General features: G+C 47.4%; 1 protein-coding gene across 1 annotated transcript in view; it reads left to right on the top strand.

The window, feature by feature from the left end:
- LOC119379514 (zinc finger protein 22) overlaps positions 1-19,374 on the top strand; it is a 160,913-nt gene extending 141,539 nt beyond the window's left edge. The window contains exon 2 of the mRNA XM_037648813.2: positions 18,853-19,374. Coding sequence (XP_037504741.1) covers positions 18,853-18,878 — 26 coding nt within the window. The 3' untranslated portion in view covers positions 18,879-19,374. The remainder of the gene's footprint in view (positions 1-18,852) is intronic.
- Positions 19,375-27,703: the final 8,329 nt, after the last annotated feature.

Below are 27,703 nucleotides of genomic sequence, written 5' to 3' on the forward strand. Positions count from 1 at the left end.
GGGCCCGGGCCGGGCCGTCCGAAGCGTTTTCTGGCGGGCCCAGGCTGGGCTCGGGCTTGAAAGTGCGGGCCCGGGCCGGGCCCGGGCTTGAAGCCGCGGGCCTGGGCCGGGCCCGGGCTTGAGGCTGCGGGCCGGGCCGGACTCGGACCCGCGCATTAAAAGGCGTAAGTCGGGCCTTCGAGCACACGCGAATGTTATACATTCCATGGTCTAAGGTATACTCTGCCAAGCTGAAGTGACACGTGCAAAGAGCTGGCTCTTAGTAAAGCTTAGCAATAAAAACAGAAAAACAGTTGAAGTGCTATTTTTTTTTCACCAGTATAGATATAGATTGGCACTGTATATTTTCACTAACGTTTCGTCTGTTGGAGCAGACTTTGTCAAAGTAACAAGTACATCGTGGTGGGTTTCCTTATAAACACGCCAGATCACGTATATATATATATATATATATATATATATATATATATATATATATATATATATATATATATATATTAACAGCACTAACAATGGGCCAGATCACGGTTGCTCCCATGGGAGGAATAAAGATTTCGGGATTATATTCGAGGTTGACACATACGGTACATTTCATTTATATTCCTTGGTATTACGTGCCAAAACCACGATATGATTACGAGGCACGCCGTAGTGGCACCGGATCAATTTCGACCACCTCGAGTTCTCTAACGTGCACCTAAAGATAAGTATATACACGGGTGTTCTTGCATTTCGCCCCCATCAAATTGCGGTCGCCATGTCCGCAGGAATCGCACCCGCGACCTATTAACAGCGAAACAGCTTAACCGCTGAGCTACCACCGTGGGCAAAGCAACATTTCGATGCATGTACACACCGGATTTTCCGTCCGATCGCCCGCTACAAAGCGCACGGCATCATTCATCAACATCAATCATCAACAACAACTAATATCCTCTAGCGGGCCCGGGTAGGGCCTGGTCATGAACAAGCGCGCCCTGGATTAGTTTAGTAATGAACGCCCGGGCCCGGGCCGGGCTCGGGCTGGGTACGGTCAAGTACGCCCGGGCCGGGCTCGGGCTGGGTTCGGTCATGTACGCCCGGCCCGCGCTTGGAACCACGGGCCCGGGCTGGGCTCTATATGTGCCCACGCCGCCGCACCTGCAATGAAGGCGCTTGCTGTAGACGACTCATTGGAATCCCGTGATTGCAGTGGGCTCCATGTTTCAGAAAGTGCTGACACGCCAATTTCTGTGAAAAGAGAACAGAGCATCTTTTTCGAGGTCATGCGCGTTCACAGACTGTACGTTGAGAGCGGCGAGGGTGAGGTGATTGTTGTGGTTGTGGCACCGAGTGAAGGTGGTAGCCCGGTCCAAGGCAATGTCTAGAGGCCTGTTTGCTAGCCGGGTCACGTCATCGACAGACTGCGTCGATAGAGCCGGCGAGATGTCGGAACCTCAAGTTACTTTTACAGCGAAAGCTGTTATGAGATCACAACAAGGGCCGTTTTTGGCGCCGTAGTTGTCCGCCGCCGCCGGTGTCCGTAACCACTATCGCTCAAAATAAGAAAAAAAACGAAATAAGAAAAAATTTCCAGGATGGAACGAGGTTCGAACCTGGGTCCTCTGCGTGGGAGCCCAGTATCCTACCTCAGAGCCATGCCTTCTTTTTTTTTCTTTATTGCCGGTTTATTAACGTCACATGTACATCAATAACAGACACCCCTTACAGTAATAATACACATTGCTACAAGAATGTGTCAAGATGAACCTCTGGCATAGCTTAAGGAATTTTAGAAAGCCAGTCCCGTAATTTATTTTTTATTATTTTATTTCATTTACCTCAGAGCCATGCCGGTGCTTGAAAGTGCTTTGCAGAAAGACCCTATACAGGCTTCATGTCGGGTAGGAACCACATGAACATATGTAATGTAGCGTGCTGGAAGAGTAAAATAACTAAGTGTCACACAACGCGAATTCTGTAACGAGGCTTCACACAATGCGAATTGCGCAACGAGTGAGTTGTTGAATGCTTCCCACCCATTACAAAGGGATCTGCCATAATTCTTCATCGTCATTAGCCACAGCATCAACATAGTGCACGTAATACCTTACAGGTACCACGGTTCTGCGCAGAATGACGAAGTATTGCGTAGTAGCTGCTTCCTTACTTCACAAAAATTATGATTTATAGCGTAGTGGGTTCCTCGCAAATGCACCTCTATTGGTTGCCAAGGAAGCCCATAAGGCTCCGATGATCCATTTCCTCAGGGCCTCAATAAAGTTAATTCCCCTCTCTCTATCTCTTTCTCACGTTAGCTTATGTTATAAAACGTGGTGGGAGAGTGAAATAACGACCGGGCGTCACACAATGCGAATTACGTAACTAGTGGGTCATTTAAAGCTTCCAACTCATTACAAAAGGCTCAGTCATAATTCTTCATCGTCATTAGCCGTCGCATCAAGAAACTGCACATAATGCCTTGCAGATGGTACCTCGCTTCTCCGTAGAATGACGAGTAATAGACAGTTATAGTTTAGCGGGCTTAGCGGAATAGCGGGCTCACCGGAATAGCGGGACCGAAATGCGCATGCGCAGTACCGTACGTGACCCGTAGCGTTTACCCTACGCACGCTATTTTTCAGATTTAGCGTTAGCGTGTTTGCGTGGTTAACGCAGTGTACGTAAAACATGGCGGCGGTTTTCGACGCCCGCTTCGAACTGAATTTAGCGTTGATGTGGACGGATCCACTTCTTTCGTAGCAAACGACTGTGCGAAATTGCTTCGCTTGCCTTCAGGTAGCTTCGACGGCACGGTATTACGGATAACTTAGCGTAGTTTTTGAGATCGCTTCCCATTTCGAACGTCCCTAGGCCTATCTAGAAGATCGGTGTAAACAAGTGTGTAACATGAAAATTTTCGCTTTTGGTGCTTAGTTCATATTTATTTCCTTTTATTTTCACTAAAAAAAGGAGTAATATTGCTGCGTGCGGGGATACAGGCAAGCATTCTCGGTTTCGTTCTTTTCACTTTTTTTAACGCATTCACCCTTCGCTAGGTGGCGCCACCGTCCCGGCTTGGGCACGTAAACGCTATCCCGCTAAACTAAAATACGCTTTCCGCCGCTAACGCTAAACTATAACTGTCTAATGTCGTGGTGGGCATAGAGTTTCCTAAAATGACCTCGAGGGAACTCTGGCGCTGCGATCGTTCAGCCACCATGGGAATGATGGGTAGTACACGGATTTGCCTAGTCTTCGTGCTTGTGGGCTTCGAACGCACTTGTGGCTTTGTTTATTGCTATGTTTTGGTTTTCTTTCGGATAAAAGAATGGATCGTTGTGAACTTCGTGACCAGATTTGAATCGGTGAGCCTAAACAAATTAAAGTGGCGAAGTGACACTGCTGACTTTTGCTGAACTTCATTTTGCGACGAAGCGGATGCAGGCGACGCGGAGCCACACGGGGCCGAAAGAACGAAGTTTAGACAAATCCGTGTACTACCCATGATTCCCATGCTGACTGAAGCGCGATGCATTGCAGCTCCCATAGACACTAGCGCCAGAGTTCCCTCTAGTAAGTATTGTAGGAAACTCTATGGTGGTGGGTACGTGGCGTAGTGGGTACGTTGCGTAGTGGGTACGAAGTGGGTACGTTGCTAGTGTAGTTGTATTAGTAGCCACAAGAGAGTTTATAACGGGCTCTAAAACTGTCGCTCTTCGAGCTTTCGCTGTGACTGTGCTGCGCTTTCCGCGCAGACGTGGCGTTTTTTTTTTTTGTTTTTTTTTGCGTTGGTGACGTATAGGCCGTCAAGGCTGATAGCCCTCGAAAGTGCTACGTAGACCAACTTCAGTGGATGGCGGTTATCGTATCCGAAGACTACCTGGGCGTATGTGGCCCTTTGTGACGTGTATATAGTTAGGGCGTTTGCTTGCGCAAGGAGAAACTGTGTCCCTCTTATACGAGATATTTTTCTGGCATATGTCGTGGTTGTAGTGGTTCGCAGTCCCACGGGCACTCATTTCAGTTCTGTTTAGTCTGTGCGGTAGGGATGTGCTTCGTCCTGGCTGGGACGACCATGCCGACCGTCGACGTTCGAAATTCAAGCCACAGTCGCAAGAGCCTGCCGTGTTCGTCACACTCGATGTACTACCACAAGGTACCCGTGTTTTATAAATGAGACCGTCGCTTACGATATACAACTTGCCGATGCCCCAGTAAATTGAGGCCGCCAGGCTACCCATGTCGCTTCCGTTCATGTTGGCCACCTTGGTCCGGTCATCCCTGTGTACCCGCTTGTTCTTAGAGCCAGTTACGTTATCGCATGCGGGATGGCATAACACGTTGGCCGCAGCGTCGAGGCAACGTACGTTATGGCAGTCGACTTGCGCATTGCTGTAGTCAAGCCGTATGCCGTCAGGGCACTTAGCGGCGGCTTCTTCACATGTCACAAAGCGGCTCTCAATCAATATGACGTCAACCTCCTCATGAGGCTATCGCGCAACCTCATATGAAACGAAGAGAACACTGCTCATTCTGGCAGACCACGTGGACGAGTGGATGGCAGTCGAGCGTTTTCCAGGGGTGTTCTGTCCTCAGCTCCCTCCCTCGCCTTGCGTTTCAATGAGTGTGTTCGCCGTTGATGTGTTGATTGAGACTGTGAGTCACTTGCGGCACATACCCGCATAACATGAAATGAGGCATGGGCGTATGTGCCACACGTGACTGAGGGAAAAGATCTCATGACGTACGCGACAACCGTTTTCGGTTATTCATGTCATGACCAGTGAATCGTGTTCGTCATGCACTGATCCCCCTGCTATGCCAATTTGGTATATCACATGTTATGGAGACGACCAGGAGAGCGCCCAAACGTAGGTAGGTAGGTAGGTAGGAGGGTGGGTAGGTAGGTAGGTAGGTAGGTAGGTAGGTAGGTAGGTAGGTAGGTAGGTAGGTAGGTAGGTAGGTAGGTAGGTAGGTAGGTAGGTAGGTAGGTAGGTAGGTAGGTAGGTAGGTAGGTAGGTAGGTAGGTAGGTGGGTAGGTAGGTAGGTAACGGCCAAAGTGCCTAAGGTTCGCTAAGAAATGCTTCGCATTTAAATAGCTGGCCAGGCTATATTGGGTCGACAAAAACAAATACCAGATAAAGACAAGTCAAATGCTCGTCAAAGTGAATGCCAATAAAAACGCAATAAATCAAATATCACTGAAATGACTACCACAGGACAAAAGATAACATCAGTGCGAATACGACACAACCCAGCTGAGAACTGATAACTGCATTGCTATAAACAAGCTAAAACCAACCTCTAGGGCTAAATTCATGATTGATTCAAAGCATTTCATGCAAGAAAACAATGCAAATTATCAAACAGTATAATGCGTTCCAACATGAGGTGTGCTAAATTGTGAATAAATGAAAACACAGGCACACAACCCTTGTGCGTGAACAATGGGCAAGATTCTACCCCTTCCAACTGCCTTCACAGAGATGGCCCTCATCATGAAAATATACACGCCACTCCTAATCAGCATTCTAATTAATATAGGGCGAGCACAACTAGTGCAATTCCAATAAAAACTAAAATTCTGTCTGTAATCGTAGTGGGCAGATGAAGAGAACTGATTAAGTAGTCTCACCTAAACCAACCAGCTCAGCGAAAAAGTTGATATCAGTACAGTTAAAACTCGATCTAAGGAAACCCGATTTTACCAAGTTCCCGATCTCACGAAAAAATTTTCATGCCACGGTAAATACCCATAGGGTTCAGTGTTGTTCAGTGTAAGTACTGCACATGAGCTGTGACGTCTAAACGGCTGTTTTTTGTTTACTGTAGCACCTGACGTCTGAAGGAGGCAGCGAAAAGGGCTCTCTTGTGGCTGTTGACGCACTTGCAAATTTCCTGGCTTCCAAAGCTGCCTTTGGCCTTTCATGTTCTTCCTTACTTACATCCTTTAAATAAGTGCGGATACGAGAGGCAGTAAATTGTTGTGGTGTGTGAGCCTTAAAGGGCCCCTAAACCACCCAGAGGTCGGAGTTTAGTTGTGGTGTGACAATTCAACGCGGAAATTTGGGCTAGTTGGTGGGCGTGGAACTTGTGCATCTTAGCAAGCGCAGCGGAACAAACACAAAAGACGGCGCCCGTCCTGTCTACGTGGTTATGAAGGTGAGCGTCGTAAGGTGCACGAGCTCACGAAGTGGTTGCGAAGGCGAGCTTCGTCACCACTCGGCTATCCAGGCACGCTAGCAGAACAAGCGTTTATCGGATTCCGTTCCTATGGGCAAGAGAACAAGATAGAAGGGAATGTACAGCAAGGGAGTGCGAAGAAAGGGACTTGGCACTTTCCACAGTCTTCGCAGCACTCATGGGTAGCTGCCCCAATTTCTAGCTATCAACCTTGCACTGCGGCCGTTTCTATCTATCTATCTATCTATGTATCTATCTATCTATCTATCTATCTATCTATCTATCTATCTATCTATCTATCTATCTATCTATCTATCTATCTATCTATCTATCTATCTATCTATCTATCTATCTATCTATCTATCTATCTATCTATCTATCCGCCCACGTCTGGGCGCTCTCCTGGTCGTCTCCATAACTTGTAATATACCAAAATTGGCATAGCAGGGGATGAGTGTCTGACGAACACGATTCACTGGTCATGACATGAAGAACTCTAAACGCCTGTCGCATACGTCATGAAATCCTTTCGCTCAGTCACGTGTGGCACATACCCGCATGACACAGGTCATGTTATGCGGGTATGTGCCGCAAGTGACTCACAGTCTCAATCAATACACCAACGGCGAACACACTCATTGAAACGCAAGGCGAGGGAGGGACATCGACGTAAACGACGACCTCGTTAATGGAAACATGGGCACAATGTGGTACGTCGAGTGTGACGAACACGGCAGCCTCTTGAGAATGTGGCTTGAATTTCCAACGTCCATGGTAGGCATAGTCGTCCCAGCCAGGACGAAGCACACCACTACCGCAGAGCCTCAATAGAATTGAAATGAGTGCCCGTGGGACTGCGAGCCACCACAACCACGACATACTACGCCAGTAAAATATCTCGTGTAAGAGGGCACAGTTTACCCTTGCGCAAGCAAATGTCATAACTATATATAAGTCCCAAAGGGCCCCATACGCCGAGGTAGTCTTCGGATACGATAACCGCCATCCACTGAAGTTGGTGTACGTAGCACTTTCCAGGGCTACCAGCATTGGCGTAGCCAGCAGGGGGGGCTGGGGGGGGGGGTGTTCAAACCTGCCCCCCCCCCCCCCGAAATTTTTCAATTTTACTTGCGTATATATACACCACACATACAAACGCACGCACGAACATACATAAAATATAGTTGAACGCCCCCCCCCCCCCTCCGAAAAAAATTTCTGGCTACGCCCCCGGCTACCAGCCTCGACGGCCTATACCTCACAAACGGAAAAAGTGACTTCAGGTTCCGAGATGTCACCGGCTCTATCGATGCAGTCTATCGATGACATGGCCCGGCTAGCAAACAGGCATCTAGGCATTGTCTTGGACCGGGCTACCACCTTCATTCGGTGCCCCAAGCACAACAATCACGTCACGCTCGCCGCTCTCATCGTACAGTCTGTGCACGCGCACGACCTCAAAAAAAAAAAAAAGGTCTGCTCACAGAAATTGGCGTGTGAGCACTTTCAGAAACCTGGCAGCGATGAGCCCACTGCAATCACGGGATTCCTATCTGTCGTGTACAGCAAACGGCTCCATTGCAGGTGCGGGAGCGTGGGCACGTATAAGAAATACGGCGATTCGCAACTTCAACGTAGGGCGCATCCAAGGGCGCATCCCACTTCGCCGGCTGCCAGATACCGAACAGACAGACAAGCAGCGGAATCGGCGAGGTCTGCGTTGCACACATCAATCCTAATAACAAAGACATTGCGCTCGCCGCCATCTACGTGAGAACTGTGAAGAAGCCTTTCCACACATGCACACAGGTCCGTGAAACGTGCATGCGTTCTCCATCATAACCGACAAGTATAAGCACTATAAAGCAGCTTACCGCGTCTGGTGTTGTTAACACCCATGTTGCTGTAGGCATCGTGCAACTGTAAACGACTGGTTATATAATCCATGTGCGACTCCTCAACATGTGTGTGTGCGTATACCGTTTGAGCCTATATCTTTAGCGTCATTTCGTAACGCCTCGCTCAATGTAAAAAATTACGCCGCTGTCACCTTCTTGCCGCATGCTTCTCATTACATCGATTCCCACGGTGCGTGGGGTCTGTCGAATTTTTCGTTATTAAATGCGAAGCATTTCTTAGCGAACCTTTGGCACTTTGAGCGTTTCTATATATGTATCTATCTATCTAGCCGCGTACGTCTGGGTGCTCTCATGATCGCATCCCTAACTTGCTGTAGACCAAAATTGGCATGTGAGGGTAAGAGGGTTTGACGAACGGGACTATCTGGTCGTGACATCAATAACCGCAAATCCTGTCGCGTACGTCGTCAAACCCTTTCCTCCAGACACGTGTGGCACATAGCCGTTTACCACGGGCCGCGGTGCCACAGGTGATTGACAGTTTATATCTACCCTGGAACGGCGAGAACAGACATTGGTAATTTAATGCGAGAGCGTTAAGAAAAACCGGCATCGGCAGCGTAGACCCGACGAATGGAAAGAATAAAAATTAGGATCCCAGCAGGAATCGAACACAAACATTCTGCGTGGCAATCATGTATTCTACGACAGAGCCACGCCACGTCTATAAACTGTGCTGGAAAAACAGCCTATGCAGGTGTAATGTCGGTGCAACGTCAATGGTGGTTGTGGTGCTGGCTATCTAATTTTACAAGAAAGCAATAAACACTGCATATATACTCCCACGATACAGGCGTCATATCAGATTAACTTCTGTGGTGTCAGTGTTGGCTCCGCTTTTATAGCAGTCTAACAAACATTACATTTGTATTCCTATGATTAAGCAAGCTATATTGAAGCATTGCTCAACCTCGGAGGAATACATTAACGAAAGTTACATAGGATATTCACGTGATTGCACCATAAAGTGCACTTAGTTTCGATAATAGTGACGTATGTGCCCTAACGTGATGGCTGACGTTACGTCGCACCATAAGTGACCCTTTAAACGCCAGTGTTCTCGGCGTACCTGGTGAGCCCACACTTACAAAAACATGTTAATCCACCTCGTAACGCTAGGCGCAAAGCCATAAAATGCAGCATTGAAAACTACTCGCCGACTGCTTTGCATGAAACCGATTCCTACAACGCGTGGGATCTGCTGGTTTTTCATTTACTAGTCATCTGTCCCGAATATTCGCCTACGGTCAACGCCGATTGATATTTCACAACGAACGACGGCGGCAGGAGAGTATTTGCGAAACGTGCTTTTCAACGCGTTAAATGTTGCGGCCATTCTTAAGTCATTTCTGTAAGTATTTTTAAAATGGTGATAATGCGCGGCCTTCACGGCATCGTGCATTTGTTTAGATCGGCCGTGTGGCTACCGCTTGTTGTTCGCTAGGCGTACACGTGCGAGTGCGCATTGAAGTAATCACGAAATACTGGAAACAATGCAGCGCATAGGCGTCGCATTATATACGGAGGCGAGCCGATATGAGCATCTCGGGCCATTCGGGACTGTTTGATCCCACGTTTCGTGCTCTTCATCACGTACAGCCTGCAGGCTTGGTAATGCATGCTTGCGGTGTGTTTGTTCTCTGCGCGTAGCCTGTTCGCGAAAGCGGCGATTGCGGACTCGCACGAAATCTTACGATGGCGTTTTTTTTTTTTTTTCACAGTGAACTGCCCGAGGGGCCGTCAGTATATATGGTGGTTTTGGGACGTTAAACCCCAATAATTATTATTACAACTACGACGTTTGCCTGCATAATAGTTCGCTCGCAACTACTGCGTAGTTGTCGATGGAATCTCCGCCGAGTGCTAGGGGCCGCCTTCGAAAAAGAGCGTACGCTGACTTGCCGATCATGTCGGCACTGCAGCCTATTACCGCTTCTCAATTACACGAGCAGCTTGCTTTGTTCTACTTTGTGACAATTACATCGAACTCCATTGATAGCCGATCCCTGAACGAGATCTACACCTGCTCCGTGTGGACGAATGGCAAGGGCTGGGTATAGCTCGCGTATACCCGCTATGCATGCAGGCTCGGGCAGCATTTTCTGTGCTTTGAGCGATTAATCGCGCCGGTCGGCCAGGCTGGCTTTGTTGGCACCGAAGACAACGGCGACTCGCTGCCGTCCGTGTTCCTTGGTTGTGAAGCCTCAGGGGTTCTCTCTCACGCTCCTCCTTGGAAAGCTTCGCAGCAGCCGGCTTTCTTGGGAGCCGTTGTCGTCGAAAGCATATGAGCTCATCACCCGGCACTTGACGACACATGTTCTACTGGCGCCCCCAATCAGTTGCTATTCCTTTTTCGTCAAGTCTATTTTACCGCTCGAATGTAATGTAGGCTTTCAAAAACAGTTGGTATTATTACTTTGCAGTTCCTTTTTTTTTTTGACAAGTCTATCTTACTGCAGGGCACAACAAACACTGAAAAATTGCTTGACATGCAAAGTTTGTAAACACAAAGCTGTGATTCGCATACAGCACCAATATTTGACGCATAAAATTTATTGCGCTTGGCATTGCAGTGCAGGTCAGTGTTACTAACACGCTACACAACTTTCGCAATAACAGACACATATTTCCTTGAAATGTCGTGCTTCAGTAAGAATGCCTGCCCGCGCACCTTAAACATAAATAAAGGCTGGAAAGTACCAAGAACGCGCTGAAGCTGCTGATTACAAGTGTCAAGCATCTGTTACCCGTACTAGAGTGTACTAGAACAGGGGAGCGCTCGGAACGAGCATTGAAAAGTGAAGCCCAAACAGGGTCAATTCGCTTGCAGCGCTGCGATCGGTAGTCTCCAATGTGTCGTCGTTTAAGAGTTGTGCGCGGCTCTGCCGAAGTGGTGCAGGGGTAGAATGCCGGCTTCCCACTCAAAAGGCCCTGGCAGGGGGAGGTTACTCCGTATACCTCCCATAGGACGCCTTAATTCATGACGTCAGCGCTGGCAGCGCCAAACGCCCCTTCAGTTACTCTCCTGGCGGCTGGGATTCAGAAACTCAAACTGCAGAATGGCGGCGCACACGGTATGGGTCGTCATGGTACGGTCCCTAGAATATACTGGCTAGTCTGCCGTCTCCGCTCTCCGCCGCGTCCTCTCGGGGATGCCTGCGGCGGTGGCGCTGCGCGCAATCGGAGTTCCTTGAGCAGACGCCCCGCCCGCGACTCTCGCTTACGGGTGGGCTGGCGGAGCCGTTTACAACCGCGCTCTCGCGTTTGCTTACCTTTTCACGTCGAAGGCCTGCGGTGTTTGCTTTTATTACAGAACGTGACATTGAGTACAAATAAGTAAGGAATACCTTAGCGCTAGTTAAAGTTGCAGAAGAGCACGAAGTCTGGCGTCACACAAGTTTCCCAGTGATGACCACCATCCCTCAGTGCATCCGTCCTGCTTATCACTTCACGAGACGGAATTGAGAGCATCAGAATTTTTAATCTTTATTGGTTCCTTGACGTGGGTTTCGTCAGCGTCATTTAATTGCATCTTCTCGTCTTTAGCAGCTTAATTCTTTGCCACTTTACTTCCCTTTCGCTGTTCCGTGATTTTGTGAAGAAGCGGAATCTAAGTAACATGCAGAACTTCATGGAGGCTTTTCGTGATGAAATTTGAATGTTCTTCACATCCCAGATGAGGCATATCTGCTTTTTTCAAGAAAGCGCTGAAATCCACAATGCTCTTTTCATGCAGCTTACTCACGCTGAAATAAGTGGTAAAGCTATTTTCAAGTTTTGCAATAGCTGCTTTGAGAGGTCCGGAGGGGTATATCAGGCCTCCGTTATCAAAGTGCGCTGTGAATAGGGAGGCCTGATTACTCCCCGTAGCTGTGTTTCTGTCTGATGTGAGACATGTTGCACAAGTCTCGCACTGGTGTCTTCTTTAGTGTCTTACGCGCCACATAACCAGCAATGTAGTAAGTCAGCATATCGTGGCTTTTTTTTTTTTTTTTCCACGTATGCACTGTGGTCTGTGCCTGACGCTAGTGCAGTCTCCGCGCCACTGAAGTCTCCACCATCAATGAGGCTGTCAACGACGTCACTTGTGGCAGGCGTGTGTGACTTTATGTCATTTCCAGATAAAAGATAGCTGATGACTTGCGGCGAACAGTTTCCCGACTTTGGTGGTCTTGCGAGGTTGTAAAATGCAAGGGCATTTATAGTAATCAAAAACTGAGCAGCAGTGGGATGATCGTTTGCGCCAGAAGACTGCCGAACAATTCCAAATATATTTGCCAGCTTGTCCTGGCTTAAATTTGAGGTCATCAAATATCTGAAACCAGCAGACCTGAGGAATTCGAGCAGCTGCACTGTGCTCTCAATTGTGACACGGAGCCCTTCTGCTGTGCTCAATGAAAGGAAACCGCCAATTGTGTTGGTGGCATGTGTCTCCCATTCTTTTAAATAACCCAGAAATTCTTTCAGAAACGCACAGTTAGGCGAATTTGGGTAGAGGGCTTTTTTTGGCGTTCGGGAGGTCATTATTCTAATTAACCTGTTTATATTTTTAATAAAGCTTTGAGAATTATCCACGGGGTCACAGCTTTCTCGACTTTGTTGGAATACAAAAATAACCCCCTAATGACTTAATTCATCGCCGAAAAGTTGAAAAGGGTGCCATCCTTAATTTTTCAAATGCATTGGGATGGATATGAGCATTCGTGATGCTTGGCATCACCTTTAGCGTCACACTTTGACAGCCTGGAAGGAATGAAACCATCATGTTTCTGCTTTCTCACGTGAAGCCATTGTACAGTGACGAATCCTCGATCGTCGCTTGTTGGAGGGACACTTGAGGCTCTTTTTTGGTGGTGTAAAACGTATAAAAAATAGTGTTTCTATTTTGATACTTTCATGAGGACATGTGTGCTCGCTACCCGCTTGCGAAAGGGAGACCTGTACCGAAGAACAACCTAAAAGGCGAAAAGCAGCGCGAGTCTGTCATGTGTGTTCTCTGTTTTGGAAATTTAACCGATTTCGAATACCTTGTACTACGATGCGAGAGAACGGTCAGCTATCCCTATACCTCAAAAAAAAAAAAAGCAAACGAAAGAAATAAGCAGCGCGAAACATGTGCGGTGGGCGCTAGCAGTCGACAAACTGACATTGAACGACACATCTGGTTGAGTATTTCTTGTGCCGCGAATGAGTATTTCTTGTGCCGCGAATGTGTTCTTGCGCGGCGCTTCGAGCCTATTTCCCGCTCATTTCGGCATGCAACAGTGTCATTAAAGAACGAACCTATATATTTTCCGTGCCCCCACGACGGGAGGCAGAAAATAGCACCCCTTTTCATTTCTCTCTATATATTTTCAGTGGAGGAGCAAAAAAACCAAATACAACGCACATTATGAAAGCCAACACCCCTTTCATTTTAAAATTTCGAACCTTGTGGCAAGGTACTCGTGGAAAAAATACCATATGTCTGCTCTTCGGCTGATACACATGGTTCTCATGTGCCAAGCTTCTGCTGCAAATGTGTCAGCCTGTAGGCACAACTTATTTGTGGCGTCATTGTAGAGCTATATTATAGTGCCTAGAATATACAGTATATTCTAGGCACTATAGCTATATATTCCCTCGGCTGCCGCCGCCCTGGACCGCAACAAGCTTGGACAAAAATAAAGCTTTGTCTACATATATATATATATATATATATATATATATATATATATATATATATATATATATATATATATATATATATATTGTAGGACAGTAAATAGATCTAATAACACTTGGAGCGAATTGCATGAGCTTAGCTTATCGTTAAAAAAAATCTCCAACATTACAATGTCTGTAATTAATATACTCACCCATTCTGAGAACTGCATTGCGTTTATTGTCTCCGTAACACATCGAGAACCAACCTTTATGATTACGAGACTTAGCACACTAAATATATCTGAAGTAACGTTCTTACTCTCAGAATTGTTTGCTTATTAAAAACTGATGTTAGAAATGTTTGGTACCTTCGTAAGGACAATTTAGCAGCATATATATAATGATGGCAGTCTTGTGATACAGTAACTCCTTAAGAAAAAAAAATAAAAGCCAATTTTTGGCCCTTTGGTTTTGCTTCGAGTATTAAATGAGTGTCTGGATCCACCACTGATCTTAGTGTGATCACGGCAGTGCCCAGACAAGAGACGACATTGAATGCAATGTTTGGTCGGTTCAAGATGTTCCAGTCTCTGCCCACACGAACAGAACGAAAACGTGGAGTTCATGCGGGAGCGCAAAATAAAAGGCAAGGCGCGATACTCCACCGATTCCTCCTGCGCGACATGCACCGTGCAGGCGCTCCGATGGACCGCAGCGCCCCCTGCGCAAGCATCCGTTGCGCGGCCGCGGCCTTGCATGGGGACGGCGCGGAGACGGCAGACTAGCCAGTATGTTCTAGGGACCGTAGTCATGGCAACACCAGCCGCGCCTCGCACATCCTCTCCTAGCTCTCTCGCAAGCGCCGGCTTTTTATTCTTTTTTTGTTTGTTTGTTTGCGTCCGCGTGCTGCGCAGCCTCCTCCCCCACTCTTTTTCATGAACCCGCTCGCCCGCCCGCTCGCGCGTGCTGCGCCGGCGCTTTTTTTTTTCTTTTTTGCATCCGCTTGCGCGTGCTGCGCCGCGCGTTAATAATAATAATAATAATAATAATAATAATATCTGGGGTTTAACGTCCCAAAACCACGATATGATTATGAGAGACGCCGTAGTGGAGGGCTCCGGAAATTTCGACCACCTGGGGTTCTTTAACGTGCACCTAAATCTAAGTACACGGGCCTCAAACATTTTCGCCTCCATCGAAAATGCAGCCGCCGCGGCCGGGATTCGATCCCGCGACCTTCGGGTCAGCAGTCGAGTGCCATAACCACTAGACCACCGTGGCGGGGCGCGCCGCGCGTTCGTTGCGCGTTTGAATGTACGCAATTTGCAAGCAAGCATTCTGAACACACTGCAGCCGTGCAGCATGTGCCAGAACGCAAAAGAACGAATTGCACTCACAACACAAAATATCTTTGGTCTCGTTTTATTGTCCTCGTTTCCGAAAATCAACATTTTCATCAAATGTGGTGCGATAGAGGGTCAGGAGATTAACAGAAGTGATGAACAGTAGATTAACATACACGTGTTCATGACCACTAAACAACACAAAAGGTCTCGGCAAAGTTAAGAACTTAAAGAACAGTGGAATAAAAAAAACAGAACATAACATTAGGGCACATAATAAAAAACACAATTTTTATACTGACAAAAGTGCAGAAGAGCTTCTGATATATGCGCACGATATTGCACAAAATTGTAATAACTAACAAAATTGAACATTCACTGCAATGCAAATAAATGAAAGCAGTTGAATACCTAAAAATAGAATAATAATGTGAAGGTCATTTTAAAGATGTGAAAATGAACTCCACATATAACACAACTAATATTGGCCGCAATTTATTGACTACATTTCCAAAAACGTTGATTTTCATAAAACTAGTGATGATAAACGCGGAGAAAATGAACGGATGATATCGGAGGATTCATGGCATCTCTTCTTGAAATGCGCCGATTCTGCAATTCTTCAGCTTTTCTCTGGGCGCACCGATCAGCTGTGTGGCGTTCCGGAGTACTTTAAAAACGCTTCCGCCCTGAAGAAAAGGGACAAGTTCCAATCAGATAAAGAGCGCCGTCGACTCGTGGAAAAGTGAATTCGTTTGTTCGTCTCAGAGCAGCACAAGTTTTCATACATTTACCTACAGCCTTAGAAACGCGGTTATAGGCGATGGCGAGTAATTAACCGGAGACAAATGCAAAGCACACACTCAAGCACGCGGTTCTGTGAGAGTTGTAAACCTGTAACTATAGTTACGTCGCATGGCATGGGCTTCATGTCCGCTGCTTGTTCGTATAAGGATTTAAACGCAGAATCGTGCCCTTTTCGAATCAGTCATTTTTGAAAACAATAACTGTAGCCCCACTGCAGAGAACAGCTACTCGGTATGGACGTGAATTCAAATTGACACAATGAAAACCGCGACTCAACGGGCACGCTCACTAGTTGTTCTTTTTGGGGCCGGCACATACATTCCGGGACTTGTTCTGGAAGTATTCGAGCAACAAAGCACTATGCACGAACAGCCCGAGTCGTAAAACATCGCGTCTCACAAGCACACAGCGAGTGAGCACCGTGAAACGGACGAGCGACGACGGCTAACGCACGCCTTAGCAACGCGCCAGACACGAAACTTTCCAACGGATTTCGAAGTCGGCGGCGCCAGCAAGGCGGCGGAAAGCGCGCCAGCGCGCCTCCCGGAGGAGAGGGAGTTGATCCCGCCAGAGAGGGGGTTGAAGAGAGTTGGGAGAAAAGAGACGGAACGCAGATTTTAACTCTGATCCCAGTTTATGGATGGCGCCTCAATTTGCCATACCAGTCACGTGGGTTTCTTTCACTAGCCTGGCCCAGGTTCGAATCGCAGCTGTAAATGGTGGGTTTTAAAGACGATAGTCTTTCTTGGGATACTTAAACGGAGAAATTTTGGTCTGGTCTGGCTTGTCTTCCTGTTTGTCGGCACGTCCCTCGATTCAGCCACTCGGCCAAAGTTGAACCACATGCCCAAGGGCCAGCCATCTTGAACGCCTGACTAGGTTCATACTTGTGTACATTGTCGATCAAAAAGAAAACATTACGCATATCTGAGGCGCAACATCACTAGGTAAGTATTAGGTGGTGTTTTCCTTTAATAGAAAATGCATACATACGTAATTCTAAAGACCCTAGTTTCTTAAGCTGCGCTGAAAATGCGACTGCGCTGAAACTTTCCTTCCTCCGTGCCCTCTGCACGAGCTCATTGTTGTGTTTCGGTTTCGGTTCTGTATTGCACTGTACGAACGCCATGGGGCGCCGCTCTGGCATTCCTGTTTTACCCAGGTGACGTGTAAATAAAAGAGTGTGTGGAGAGTACTCGTTGAATGCGGACGTTTCTTCTGCTTCAGCGCTTCGCGCCAAACCGCGTGTTCGGGCTGGCTGGCGTCCCCGCCGGTCGCGTTGGTCACCGCCGGTCTTCGTCTGCTGCGCCGGGACTACCAGCCCACAACACAGCAGTCATGTTTCCCGACGTATTGCCAGATGGCGTCCATATCTCACGCAGCGCCTCTTCTATCGTCTTTAGACGACATTTGCAGCGAAGCACGCAGATACGCGGCCAATTTTTTTATTCTTAGTGTCACCTTTTATAGCTGTATTCGTTTTCATTTGTTTCTTAAAACTAGCTTCATTTGCTACGGGTTGGTTCAAAAAGTAACGCGAAATGCGAAGTAAAATAGAAGAAATTTGACAGTGAGCGCAGTTATTTGTAGCGCCACCGCCCGGGATTGAAAAAAAAACGTAAAGTATGCCCTCCGAGATTTTCGCGAATACGAGATTCGAAACGAGATTTCACATTTTACGTTACTTTTTGTAGCAATACGCAGCAACAGAAGCTAGATTTAAGAAACAAAGGAAAGCCCACACAGCTATAAAAAGTGACACTAAGAATAAAAACCCACCATTTACAGCTGCGATTCGAAGCCGGACCTTTTGAGTGGGAAGCAGGCATTCTACCCCTGCACCACTTTGGCGGAGCCACGCGCAACTCTTAAACGACGACACATTGCAGACTACCAATCGCAGCGCCGCAGGTGGATTGACCCTGTCTGGGCTTCACTTTCTGTACATTGGCGCCGTTCCGAACACTCCCCTGTTCTAGTACACTCCACCCGTACTATGAAGTGCGTGTGCGCCTTAATAATTTTGATTGTTTCTATTTTTTTTCTTGCCAGTGGTTCTTCGCAAGAATGGCCTGCTGTCCCTTGCTTTCTTTTTTTTAACCTGTGCAATCTACTGTGTCACACTTGGCAACGTGTGATGCTGCTTGTGTTAGTGAAGGATTATTATGAAGTGTTGTAGCAATCATATTGTTCAGCACCTCTTTTCTGAATCGATGTACCCCTCTCTTCATTTATGATTCAACTGGATATGCAGACATGTTTTTATGTTACTTGGTTGGGTTCGCGATTCAGCTCACTCCCGTGCATTACTTGCACATTTGAATTGACGTTTCGCATTATATGTTTTATGTGCCAACCTTCTGAAGCCTGAACATGACCGTTTGTTTGCGTCCACACCAGTGCCCATTTGATACTGAAACAAAAGTTGATTGATCGATTGGTGAACGGGGTACAAGCAAGGGGGGCCGCATACGTGGCTCCGACAGACCACACTGCGTAGCAAATGGCGACTTGGCTGTTCGTCGTGCGCATGAAGCATCATGTGTCGCCTTCAGCCTTGTTCGATCGCAGTGTAGACGCTATAGCTTCGTTTAAACATGACTTGTTGCTGGTGACATCTTCATTTGAGCGCTAAAAAGACCAGCACATCCGCAGGACAAGCGCTATGCTAACAAGTGGGGGAGGAGCATAGCATACCCGAAATTTAAAGACAGCTGACGGTGCCCATTTTGCCTCCCACTGCAGGGAGGCGATATTTCGTGAAGCCACTATTTAAGCCGGTACAAGTCAGCCCGTCAACTTTGGGAGGCGTACCATACCATAAAGAAAAAAAGGACTGATGGTGTTAGCGGCACGTCCCTCTATAAGATCGAGATAAGGTTTTTTTGACGCAACAGTTTTGGTCTAGGTTCTTTAGCGCATCACTAAGCCTCTGGTCGAGATCGAGAAAGATGCCTTTGCGTGTGGCGCAGGTGCGGCCAAAGAAGAAGAGCCCTGAAGGATCTCCCCCCGTGCGACTGCTGCTGCTGTGATAGCGCCCACGAATAGCCGCTCCATTCGCTGCTATTCCGGCCCTGCGCGGCTACCGACCGGTCCTCGATCGGATGCAGCCCCGCAGTACAAACCTCCGCCTGTGCCAAAAACAAACGGCGGGCACTTGCTCAACGCGGACTCCCACAGAGCCCTGTGATCCTCAACACATTCCCCGCCAAATCTATTTATGAGAGTCCTTATTTATGGCCTTTTAGGCACAGTGGCATTTCAACCACTGATCTTGATGTGCCCTTATATAATGCCGCATGAATTGGCCTTGTTTTTATGTGCAGCATGTTCAAATGCTTCCATTACCGGTGTCTGATGAAAGACATGTGCCTTACTTACTTGTCGTATAAAGTTTGCGCAGCCTTCGAAAGAATGTTTTATGGGGCAACTGTTATAATCGTTTGATGCACTGCCCGACCCTTTTACTTTACAATAAATATCTTGGTGGACGACGTCTGTCTGTTTTCTGCATCAGCCCTGAAGGTCTTAAACCACTGAGCGCATATGGAGTCATCGCTTTGGAACAGATCCTGATACCTTTTCAAGCTCAGAGAGACGAAAGGCTAAAAATGAGACGGTATAAATAAATATTAATGGGAAGCCGAAAAGGGTGGCGCCTTAAGGTTTAGGATACTCGCACTTGTGCATACTTCCAGTATGCAAAAGTACTCAATAAAAATTTTGTAAGGTGTTATGAACAGGCAGCAGGGGATGCCGTACATGCGGCATATTACCAACTCAAGCCAGATGGTAAGTGTTCATCATGAAAGAGGACTGGAAACAAGAGAACAACGCAAACGCCGACCACAAAGAGGGGGCACTGCATCGGAAAGGAACTTACAGCGCAACCTCCGGCACAAGTGGCGATCAGGCATTTCTTCTTTATGTAAGTTAATCGAAGGCTGAGAACGCCATGCCTGCAGTCTGCAAATTTGTAGGTGTGTTTAAAACAAATGCGAGTCCGCCTCATTCTTTCCCAGCAGGGCGGCGCACCTCTATAGCTTATTGGCAGCCGTAAAGACAACTTTCCATTTTCTTGGCGAGTCAATCTGAAGAGAGGTTCGGCAATTAAAGTATTGCTTTTCACTTTTCGTTTCGTTGGATATACGCGTTGTCAAAAATGCAAGTTGAGCCAACCGAAACCTGAATTCAGCTATACTATTGAAACACGATTTAACCAAGTGATGGGGACACTCGAATTATTTAGTTAGATCAGTAAGTTGGTAAAATCGGGAAAGAGATTATTTTGGTCCTTCGAAATCTAAAATTGTAACCCAGCGACACCCAAAAGCTCCCACGGCATTTTTTCTGTCGGCGACCCACGCCTGCGTGTCTGAAAACTCCGCGAGGACGGCCCAGACATGATGCAGGCCAGGTCACGTGGAGTTATGACCGCCTACCGACAGGCGATGACACGCAGAACGAATGCAGTGACTGTGTGAGCAGGCAGGTGGGATCAGTGCATAAACAATCAAAGCAACCACCCCCGCCTCTAGCACCACGTAAGAGCGCTGCCGGCTCCGTTGTTCCGTGTATTGGCGCGACGCACAGCCTCGTCAAAGCAAAATCTGGGCTCTAAGTGTGGCATCGAAATGTTTGAACGCGATAGCTTCAGAGCGCACGCTCGAAGAAAAACCCGTCTCGGTCGAAATTAGAAGGCAATCACCGCTTGTTCACTTAGGTATTTCAGGAATAACTTGGTTAAATCGGGTTGATGACAACACGTAACCTTATGGCTTTTAGCCGGGGAACGGAATTTTTTTCATTATATCGGGTTTTAACTGTGTTACGTATGGCAGCGCACATTGGTAACAAGGACGACACAGAAGGACAGCGCTACTGCCGTTGGATGTTAAACAGTTATTTTTCGTCTCTACTTCTTACGCCGCCTGCATGAAGGGCTGGCGAAATTCACCGTGGGGCGGCACCTGTCTGTCGATAGTTGAAAACATGCGAAAATATCGATGGGGGCTATGGAATTAAAGCCGTTTCCTTTTCATTTGCTGCCAGAAATGGAGCGGCTGAACGACACAAGGGGCCCTGTTCCGGAATCCGGAGAATTCCGCCGTGGGGGCGGTCTCGGCTAGCGTGTAATTTGGTGGCCGGCGGAACAGGTTTGCTGCCTAATGGGCGCCGCTCCTGTTGCGCCCCCGGAACCCGTTCCCGGTCGCACCCTCCGGAGAGTTGCAAACACAAAAAAAAGAGGTGTCAAACGGCAGCACTCACTGAGCAGCTGCTGGCTAACAAACGATACTTGATGCATGGTGGAATCGGCCGTTCGATCCCCTGCTGCACGCGACCCTCTGGTCTGCTACCAATTACGTAGCATTTCCCCATTCACCATCTTCACCATATTTGTTGTACACGCTTCCGCGTAAAGCAGTAGCAAAGAGTGTGGGATTTCTGTGATATGTTTGGCTTCCGCCATTCATCTATGCACTATTTCAAACATTTAAAAAATGCGACCGCCATTCGGGCTAAATTACCGTGGCGCAAAGCGCTGCGCAAACAGCAGGATAGTTTCACGCGGAACATGGTGTATGCTGGCAAATACGTGAGTAAAAGGCATGCGAGTTGCTTCTATCTCGTCTCACTTATTGGGAAGCGTGCTTGTTTTCCTTTTCATCGTCAACGTGTGTCACTGAAAAAAACTCTTACAAGTTCTATCGCTCGGCGCAGGCCGGGCCTTTTCGACTGTATATGCATGTTCTTCTCAGACTCGACGCGGAAAGTTCAGTTCATTCTCGAACTTACGCATGCGCCAACGGTGATGCCAAATGATAAATGCCGAAGCGTTTCAACCCCTTATCAGATTACAGAAGACCGACGCCTGATTCCGCCGCCATCATGCTACCGCGATTGTTTCTTGCTTCTGCATTTCTTTGCTAGGCACAAGTTAGCCCTACAAAAAGTTCCCTCGTTACACATTAAGATCTATAAAAGCGACGCGAGCGAAAATTGCTCTAAATTGTGACATAAGTAGCTAACGCATCAAAACAAGAATCTCGTGCATCCTCAATACAGCTGCGCAAGAACACACAGTAATTTTTTCCTCATCGCTTATCTCGAAATACAGGAAAGCGGAGTATTCCGGTGTAACCCTTCCTGAAGCACGCCATGGCGTCAGAATATCATCCAGTCACTGCGGTATCATGAGCCAGCGCATACATAGAGAAAAAGAACGACCAAGGAAGGGGGGAAGGCAAAGCAGCTTATTGAAGAAACAAGAATAACTGTGCCTACAACCCTTCCTGAAGCGCGCCTTAGCGTCAGAATATCATCCAGTCACTGCGGTATCATGAGCCAGCGCATACATAGAGAAAAAGAACGACCAAGGAAGGGGGGAAAGGCAAAAGCAGCTTATTGAAGAAACAAGAATAACTGTGCCTACAACCATTCCTAAGCAACGCCATGGCGTCAGAATATCATCCAGTCACTGCGGTATCATGAGCCAGCGCATACATAGAGATAAAGAACGACCAAGGAAGGGGGGAAAGGCAAAAGCAGCTTATTGAAGAAACAAGAATAACTGTGCCTACAACCCTTCCTGAAGCGCGCCTTAGCGTCAGAATATCATCCAGTCACTGCGGTATCATTAGCCAGCGCATACATAGAGAAAAAGAACGACCAAGGAAGGGGGAGAGGCAAAAGCAGCTTATTGAAGAAACAAGAATAACTGTGCCTACAACCCTTCCTGAAGCGCGCCTTAGCGTCAGAATATCATCCAGTCACTGCGGTATCATGAGCCAGCGCATACATAGAGAAAAAGAACGACCAAGGAAGGGGGAGAGGCAAAAGCAGCTTATTGAAGAAACAAGAATAACTGTGCCTACAACCCTTCCTGAAGCGCGCCTTAGCGTCAGAATATCATCCAGTCACTGCGGTATCATGAGCCAGCGCATACATAGAGAAAAAGAACGACCAAGGAAGGGGGGAAAGGCAAAAGCAGCTTATTGAAGAAACAAGAATAACTGTGTCTACAACCCTTCCTGAAGCGCGCCTTATCGTCAGAATATCATCCAGTCACTGCGGTATCATGAGCCAGCGCATACATAGAGAAAAAGAACGACCAAGGAAGGGGGAGAGGCAAAAGCAGCTTATTGAAGAAACAAGAATAACTGTGCCTACAACCATTCCTGAAGCGCGCCTTAGCGTCAGAATATCATCCAGTCACTGCGGTATCATGAGCCAGCGCATACATAGAGAAAAAGAACGACCAAGGAAGGGGGAGAGGCAAAAGCAGCTTATTGAAGAAACAAGAATAACTGTGCCTACAACAATTCCTGAAGCGCGCCTTATCGTCAGAATATCATCCAGTCACTGCGGTATCATGAGCCAGCGCATACATAGAGAAAAAGAACGACCAAGGAAGGGGGAAAGGCAAAAGCAGCTTATTGAAGAAACAAGAATAACTGTGTCTACAACCCTTCCTGAAGCGCGCCTTATCGTCAGAATATCATCCAGTCACTGCGGTATCATGAGCCAGCGCATACATAGAGAAAAAGAACGACCAAGGAAGGGGGAGAGGCAAAAGCAGCTTATTGAAGAAACAAGAATAACTGTGCCTACAACCCTTCCTGAAGCGCGCCTTAGCGTCAGAATATCATCCAGTCACTGCGGTATCATGAGCCAGCGCATACATAGAGAAAAAGAACGACCAAGGAAGGGGGAGAGGCAAAAGCAGCTTATTGAAGAAACAAGAATAACTGTGCCTACAACCCTTCCTGAAGCGCGCCTTAGCGTCAGAATATCATCCAGTCACTGCGGTATCATGAGCCAGCGCATACATAGAGAAAAAGAACGACCAAGGAAGGGGGAGAGGCAAAAGCAGCTTATTGAAGAAACAAGAATAACTGTGCCTACAACCCTTCCTGAAGCGCGCCTTAGCGTCAGAATATCATCCAGTCACTGCGGTATCATGAGCCAGCGCATACATAGAGAAAAAGAACGACCAAGGAAGGGGGAGAGGCAAAAGCAGCTTATTGAAGAAACAAGAATAACTGTGCCTACAACCCTTCCTGAAGCGCGCCTTAGCGTCAGAATATCATCCAGTCACTGCGGTATCATGAGCCAGCGCATACATAGAGAAAAAGAACGACCAAGGAAGGGGGAAGAGGCAAAAGCAGCTTATTGAAGAAACAAGAATAACTGTGCCTACAACCCTTCCTGAAGCGCGCCTTAGCGTCAGAATATCATCCAGTCACTGCGGTATCATGAGCCAGCGCATACATAGAGAAAAAGAACGACCAAGGAAGGGGGAAAGGCAAAAGCAGCTTATTGAAGAAACAAGAATAACTGTGCCTACAACCCTTCCTGAAGCGCGCCTTAGTCGTCAGAATATCATCCAGTCACTGCGGTATCATGAGCCAGCGCATACATAGAGAAAAAGAACGACCAAGGAAGGGGGAAGGCAAAAGCAGCTTATTGAAGAAACAAGAATAACTGTGTCTACAACCCTTCCTGAAGCGCGCCTTATCGTCAGAATATCATCCAGTCACTGCGGTATCATGAGCCAGCGCATACATAGAGAAAAGAACGACCAAGGAAGGGGGAAAGGCAAAAGCAGCTTATTGAAGAAACAAGAATAATTGTGCCTACAACCCTTCCTGAAGCGCGCCTTAGCGTCAGAATATCATCCAGTCACTGCGGTATCATGAGCCAGCGCATACACAGAGAAAAGAACGACCAAGGAAGGGGGAGAGGCAAAAGCAGCTTATTGAAGAAACAAGAATAACTGTGCCTACAACCCTTCCTGAAGCGCGCCTTAGCGTCAGAATATCATCCAGTCACTGCGGTATCATGAGCCAGCGCATACATAGAGAAAAAGAACGACCAAGGAAGGGGGAGAGGCAAAAGCAGCTTATTGAAGAAACAAGAATAACTGTGCCTACAACCCTTCCTGAAGCGCGCCTTATCGTCAGAATATCATCCAGTCACTGCGGTATCATGAGCCAGCGCATACATAGAGAAAAAGAACGACCAAGGAAGGGGGAGAGGCAAAAGCAGCTTATTGAAGAAACAAGAATAACTGTGCCTACAACCCTTCCTGAAGCGCGCCTTAGCGTCAGAATATCATCCAGTCACTGCGGTATCATGAGCCAGCGCATACATAGAGAAAAAGAACGACCAAGGAAGGGGGGAGAGGCAAAAGCAGCTTATTGAAGAAACAAGAATAACTGTGCCTACAACCCTTCCTGAAGCGCGCCTTAGCGTCAGAATATCATCCAGTCACTGCGGTATCATGAGCCAGCGCATACATAGAGAAAAAGAACGACCAAGGAAGGGGGAGAGGCAAAAGCAGCTTATTGAAGAAACAAGAATAACTGTGCCTACAACCCTTCCTGAAGCGCGCCTTAGCGTCAGAATATCATCCAGTCACTGCGGTATCATGAGCCAGCGCATACATAGAGAAAAAGAACGACCAAGGAAGGGGGAGAGGCAAAAGCAGCTTATTGAAGAAACAAGAATAACTGTGCCTACAACCCTTCCTGAAGCGCGCCTTAGCGTCAGAATATCATCCAGTCACTGCGGTATCATGAGCCAGCGCATACATAGAGAAAAAGAACGACCAAGGAAGGGGGAGAGGCAAAAGCAGCTTATTGAAGAAACAAGAATAACTGTGCCTACAACCCTTCCTGAAGCGCGCCTTAGCGTCAGAATATCATCCAGTCACTGCGGTATCATGAGCCAGCGCATACATAGAGAAAAAGAACGACCAAGGAAGGGGGAGAGGCAAAAGCAGCTTATTGAAGAAACAAGAATAACTGTGCCTACAACCCTTCCTGAAGCGCGCCTTAGCGTCAGAATATCATCCAGTCACTGCGGTATCATGAGCCAGCGCATACATAGAGAAAAAGAACGACCAAGGAAGGGGGAGAGGCAAAAGCAGCTTATTGAAGAAACAAGAATAACTGTGCCTACAACCCTTCCTGAAGCGCGCCTTAGCGTCAGAATATCATCCAGTCACTGCGGTATCATGAGCCAGCGCATACATAGAGAAAAAGAACGACCAAGGAAGGGGGAAAGGCAAAAGCAGCTTATTGAAGAAACAAGAATAACTGTGCCTACAACCCTTCCTGAAGCGCGCCTTAGCGTCAGAATATCATCCAGTCACTGCGGTATCATGAGCCAGCGCATACATAGAGAAAAAGAACGACCAAGGAAGGGGGAGAGGCAAAAGCAGCTTATTGAAGAAACAAGAATAACTGTGCCTACAACCCTTCCTGAAGCGCGCCTTAGCGTCAGAATATCATCCAGTCACTGCGGTATCATGAGCCAGCGCATACATAGAGAAAAAGAACGACCAAGGAAGGGGGAGAGGCAAAAGCAGCTTATTGAAGAAACAAGAATAACTGTGCCTACAACCCTTCCTGAAGCGCGCCTTAGCGTCAGAATATCATCCAGTCACTGCGGTATCATGAGCCAGCGCATACATAGAGAAAAAGAACGACCAAGGAAGGGGGAGAGGCAAAAGCAGCTTATTGAAGAAACAAGAATAACTGTGCCTACAACCCTTCCTGAAGCGCGCCTTAGCGTCAGAATATCATCCAGTCACTGCGGTATCATGAGCCAGCGCATACATAGAGAAAAAGAACGACCAAGGAAGGGGGAAAGGCAAAAGCAGCTTATTGAAGAAACAAGAATAACTGTGCCTACAACCCTTCCTGAAGCGCGCCTTAGCGTCAGAATATCATCCAGTCACTGCGGTATCATGAGCCAGCGCATACATAGAGAAAAAGAACGACCAAGGAAGGGGGAGAGGCAAAAGCAGCTTATTGAAGAAACAAGAATAACTGTGCCTACAACCCTTCCTGAAGCGCGCCTTAGCGTCAGAATATCATCCAGTCACTGCGGTATCATGAGCCAGCGCATACATAGAGAAAAGAACGACCAAGGAAGGGGGAGAGGCAAAAGCAGCTTATTGAAGAAACAAGAATAACTGTGCCTACAACCCTTCCTGAAGCGCGCCTTAGCGTCAGAATATCATCCAGTCACTGCGGTATCATGAGCCAGCGCATACATAGAGAAAAAGAACGACCAAGGAAGGGGGAGAGGCAAAAGCAGCTTATTGAAGAAACAAGAATAACTGTGCCTACAACCCTTCCTGAAGCGCGCCTTAGCGTCAGAATATCATCCAGTCACTGCGGTATCATGAGCCAGCGCATACATAGAGAAAAAGAACGACCAAGGAAGGGGGAGAGGCAAAAGCAGCTTATTGAAGAAACAAGAATAACTGTGCCTACAACCCTTCCTGAAGCGCGCCTTAGCGTCAGAATATCATCCAGTCACTGCGGTATCATGAGCCAGCGCATACATAGAGAAAAAGAACGACCAAGGAAGGGGGAGAGGCAAAAGCAGCTTATTGAAGAAACAAGAATAACTGTGCCTACAACCCTTCCTGAAGCGCGCCTTAGCGTCAGAATATCATCCAGTCACTGCGGTATCATGAGCCAGCGCATACATAGAGAAAAAGAACGACCAAGGAAGGGGGAGAGGCAAAAGCAGCTTATTGAAGAAACAAGAATAACTGTGCCTACAACCCTTCCTGAAGCGCGCCTTAGCGTCAGAATATCATCCAGTCACTGCGGTATCATGAGCCAGCGCATACATAGAGAAAAAGAACGACCAAGGAAGGGGGAGAGGCAAAAGCAGCTTATTGAAGAAACAAGAATAACTGTGCCTACAACCCTTCCTGAAGCGCGCCTTAGCGTCAGAATATCATCCAGTCACTGCGGTATCATGAGCCAGCGCATACATAGAGAAAAAGAACGACCAAGGAAG

Source organism: Rhipicephalus sanguineus, chromosome 1 (genome assembly GCF_013339695.2).
Source record: "Rhipicephalus sanguineus isolate Rsan-2018 chromosome 1, BIME_Rsan_1.4, whole genome shotgun sequence".
Taxonomy (NCBI): Eukaryota; Metazoa; Arthropoda; class Arachnida; order Ixodida; family Ixodidae; genus Rhipicephalus; species Rhipicephalus sanguineus.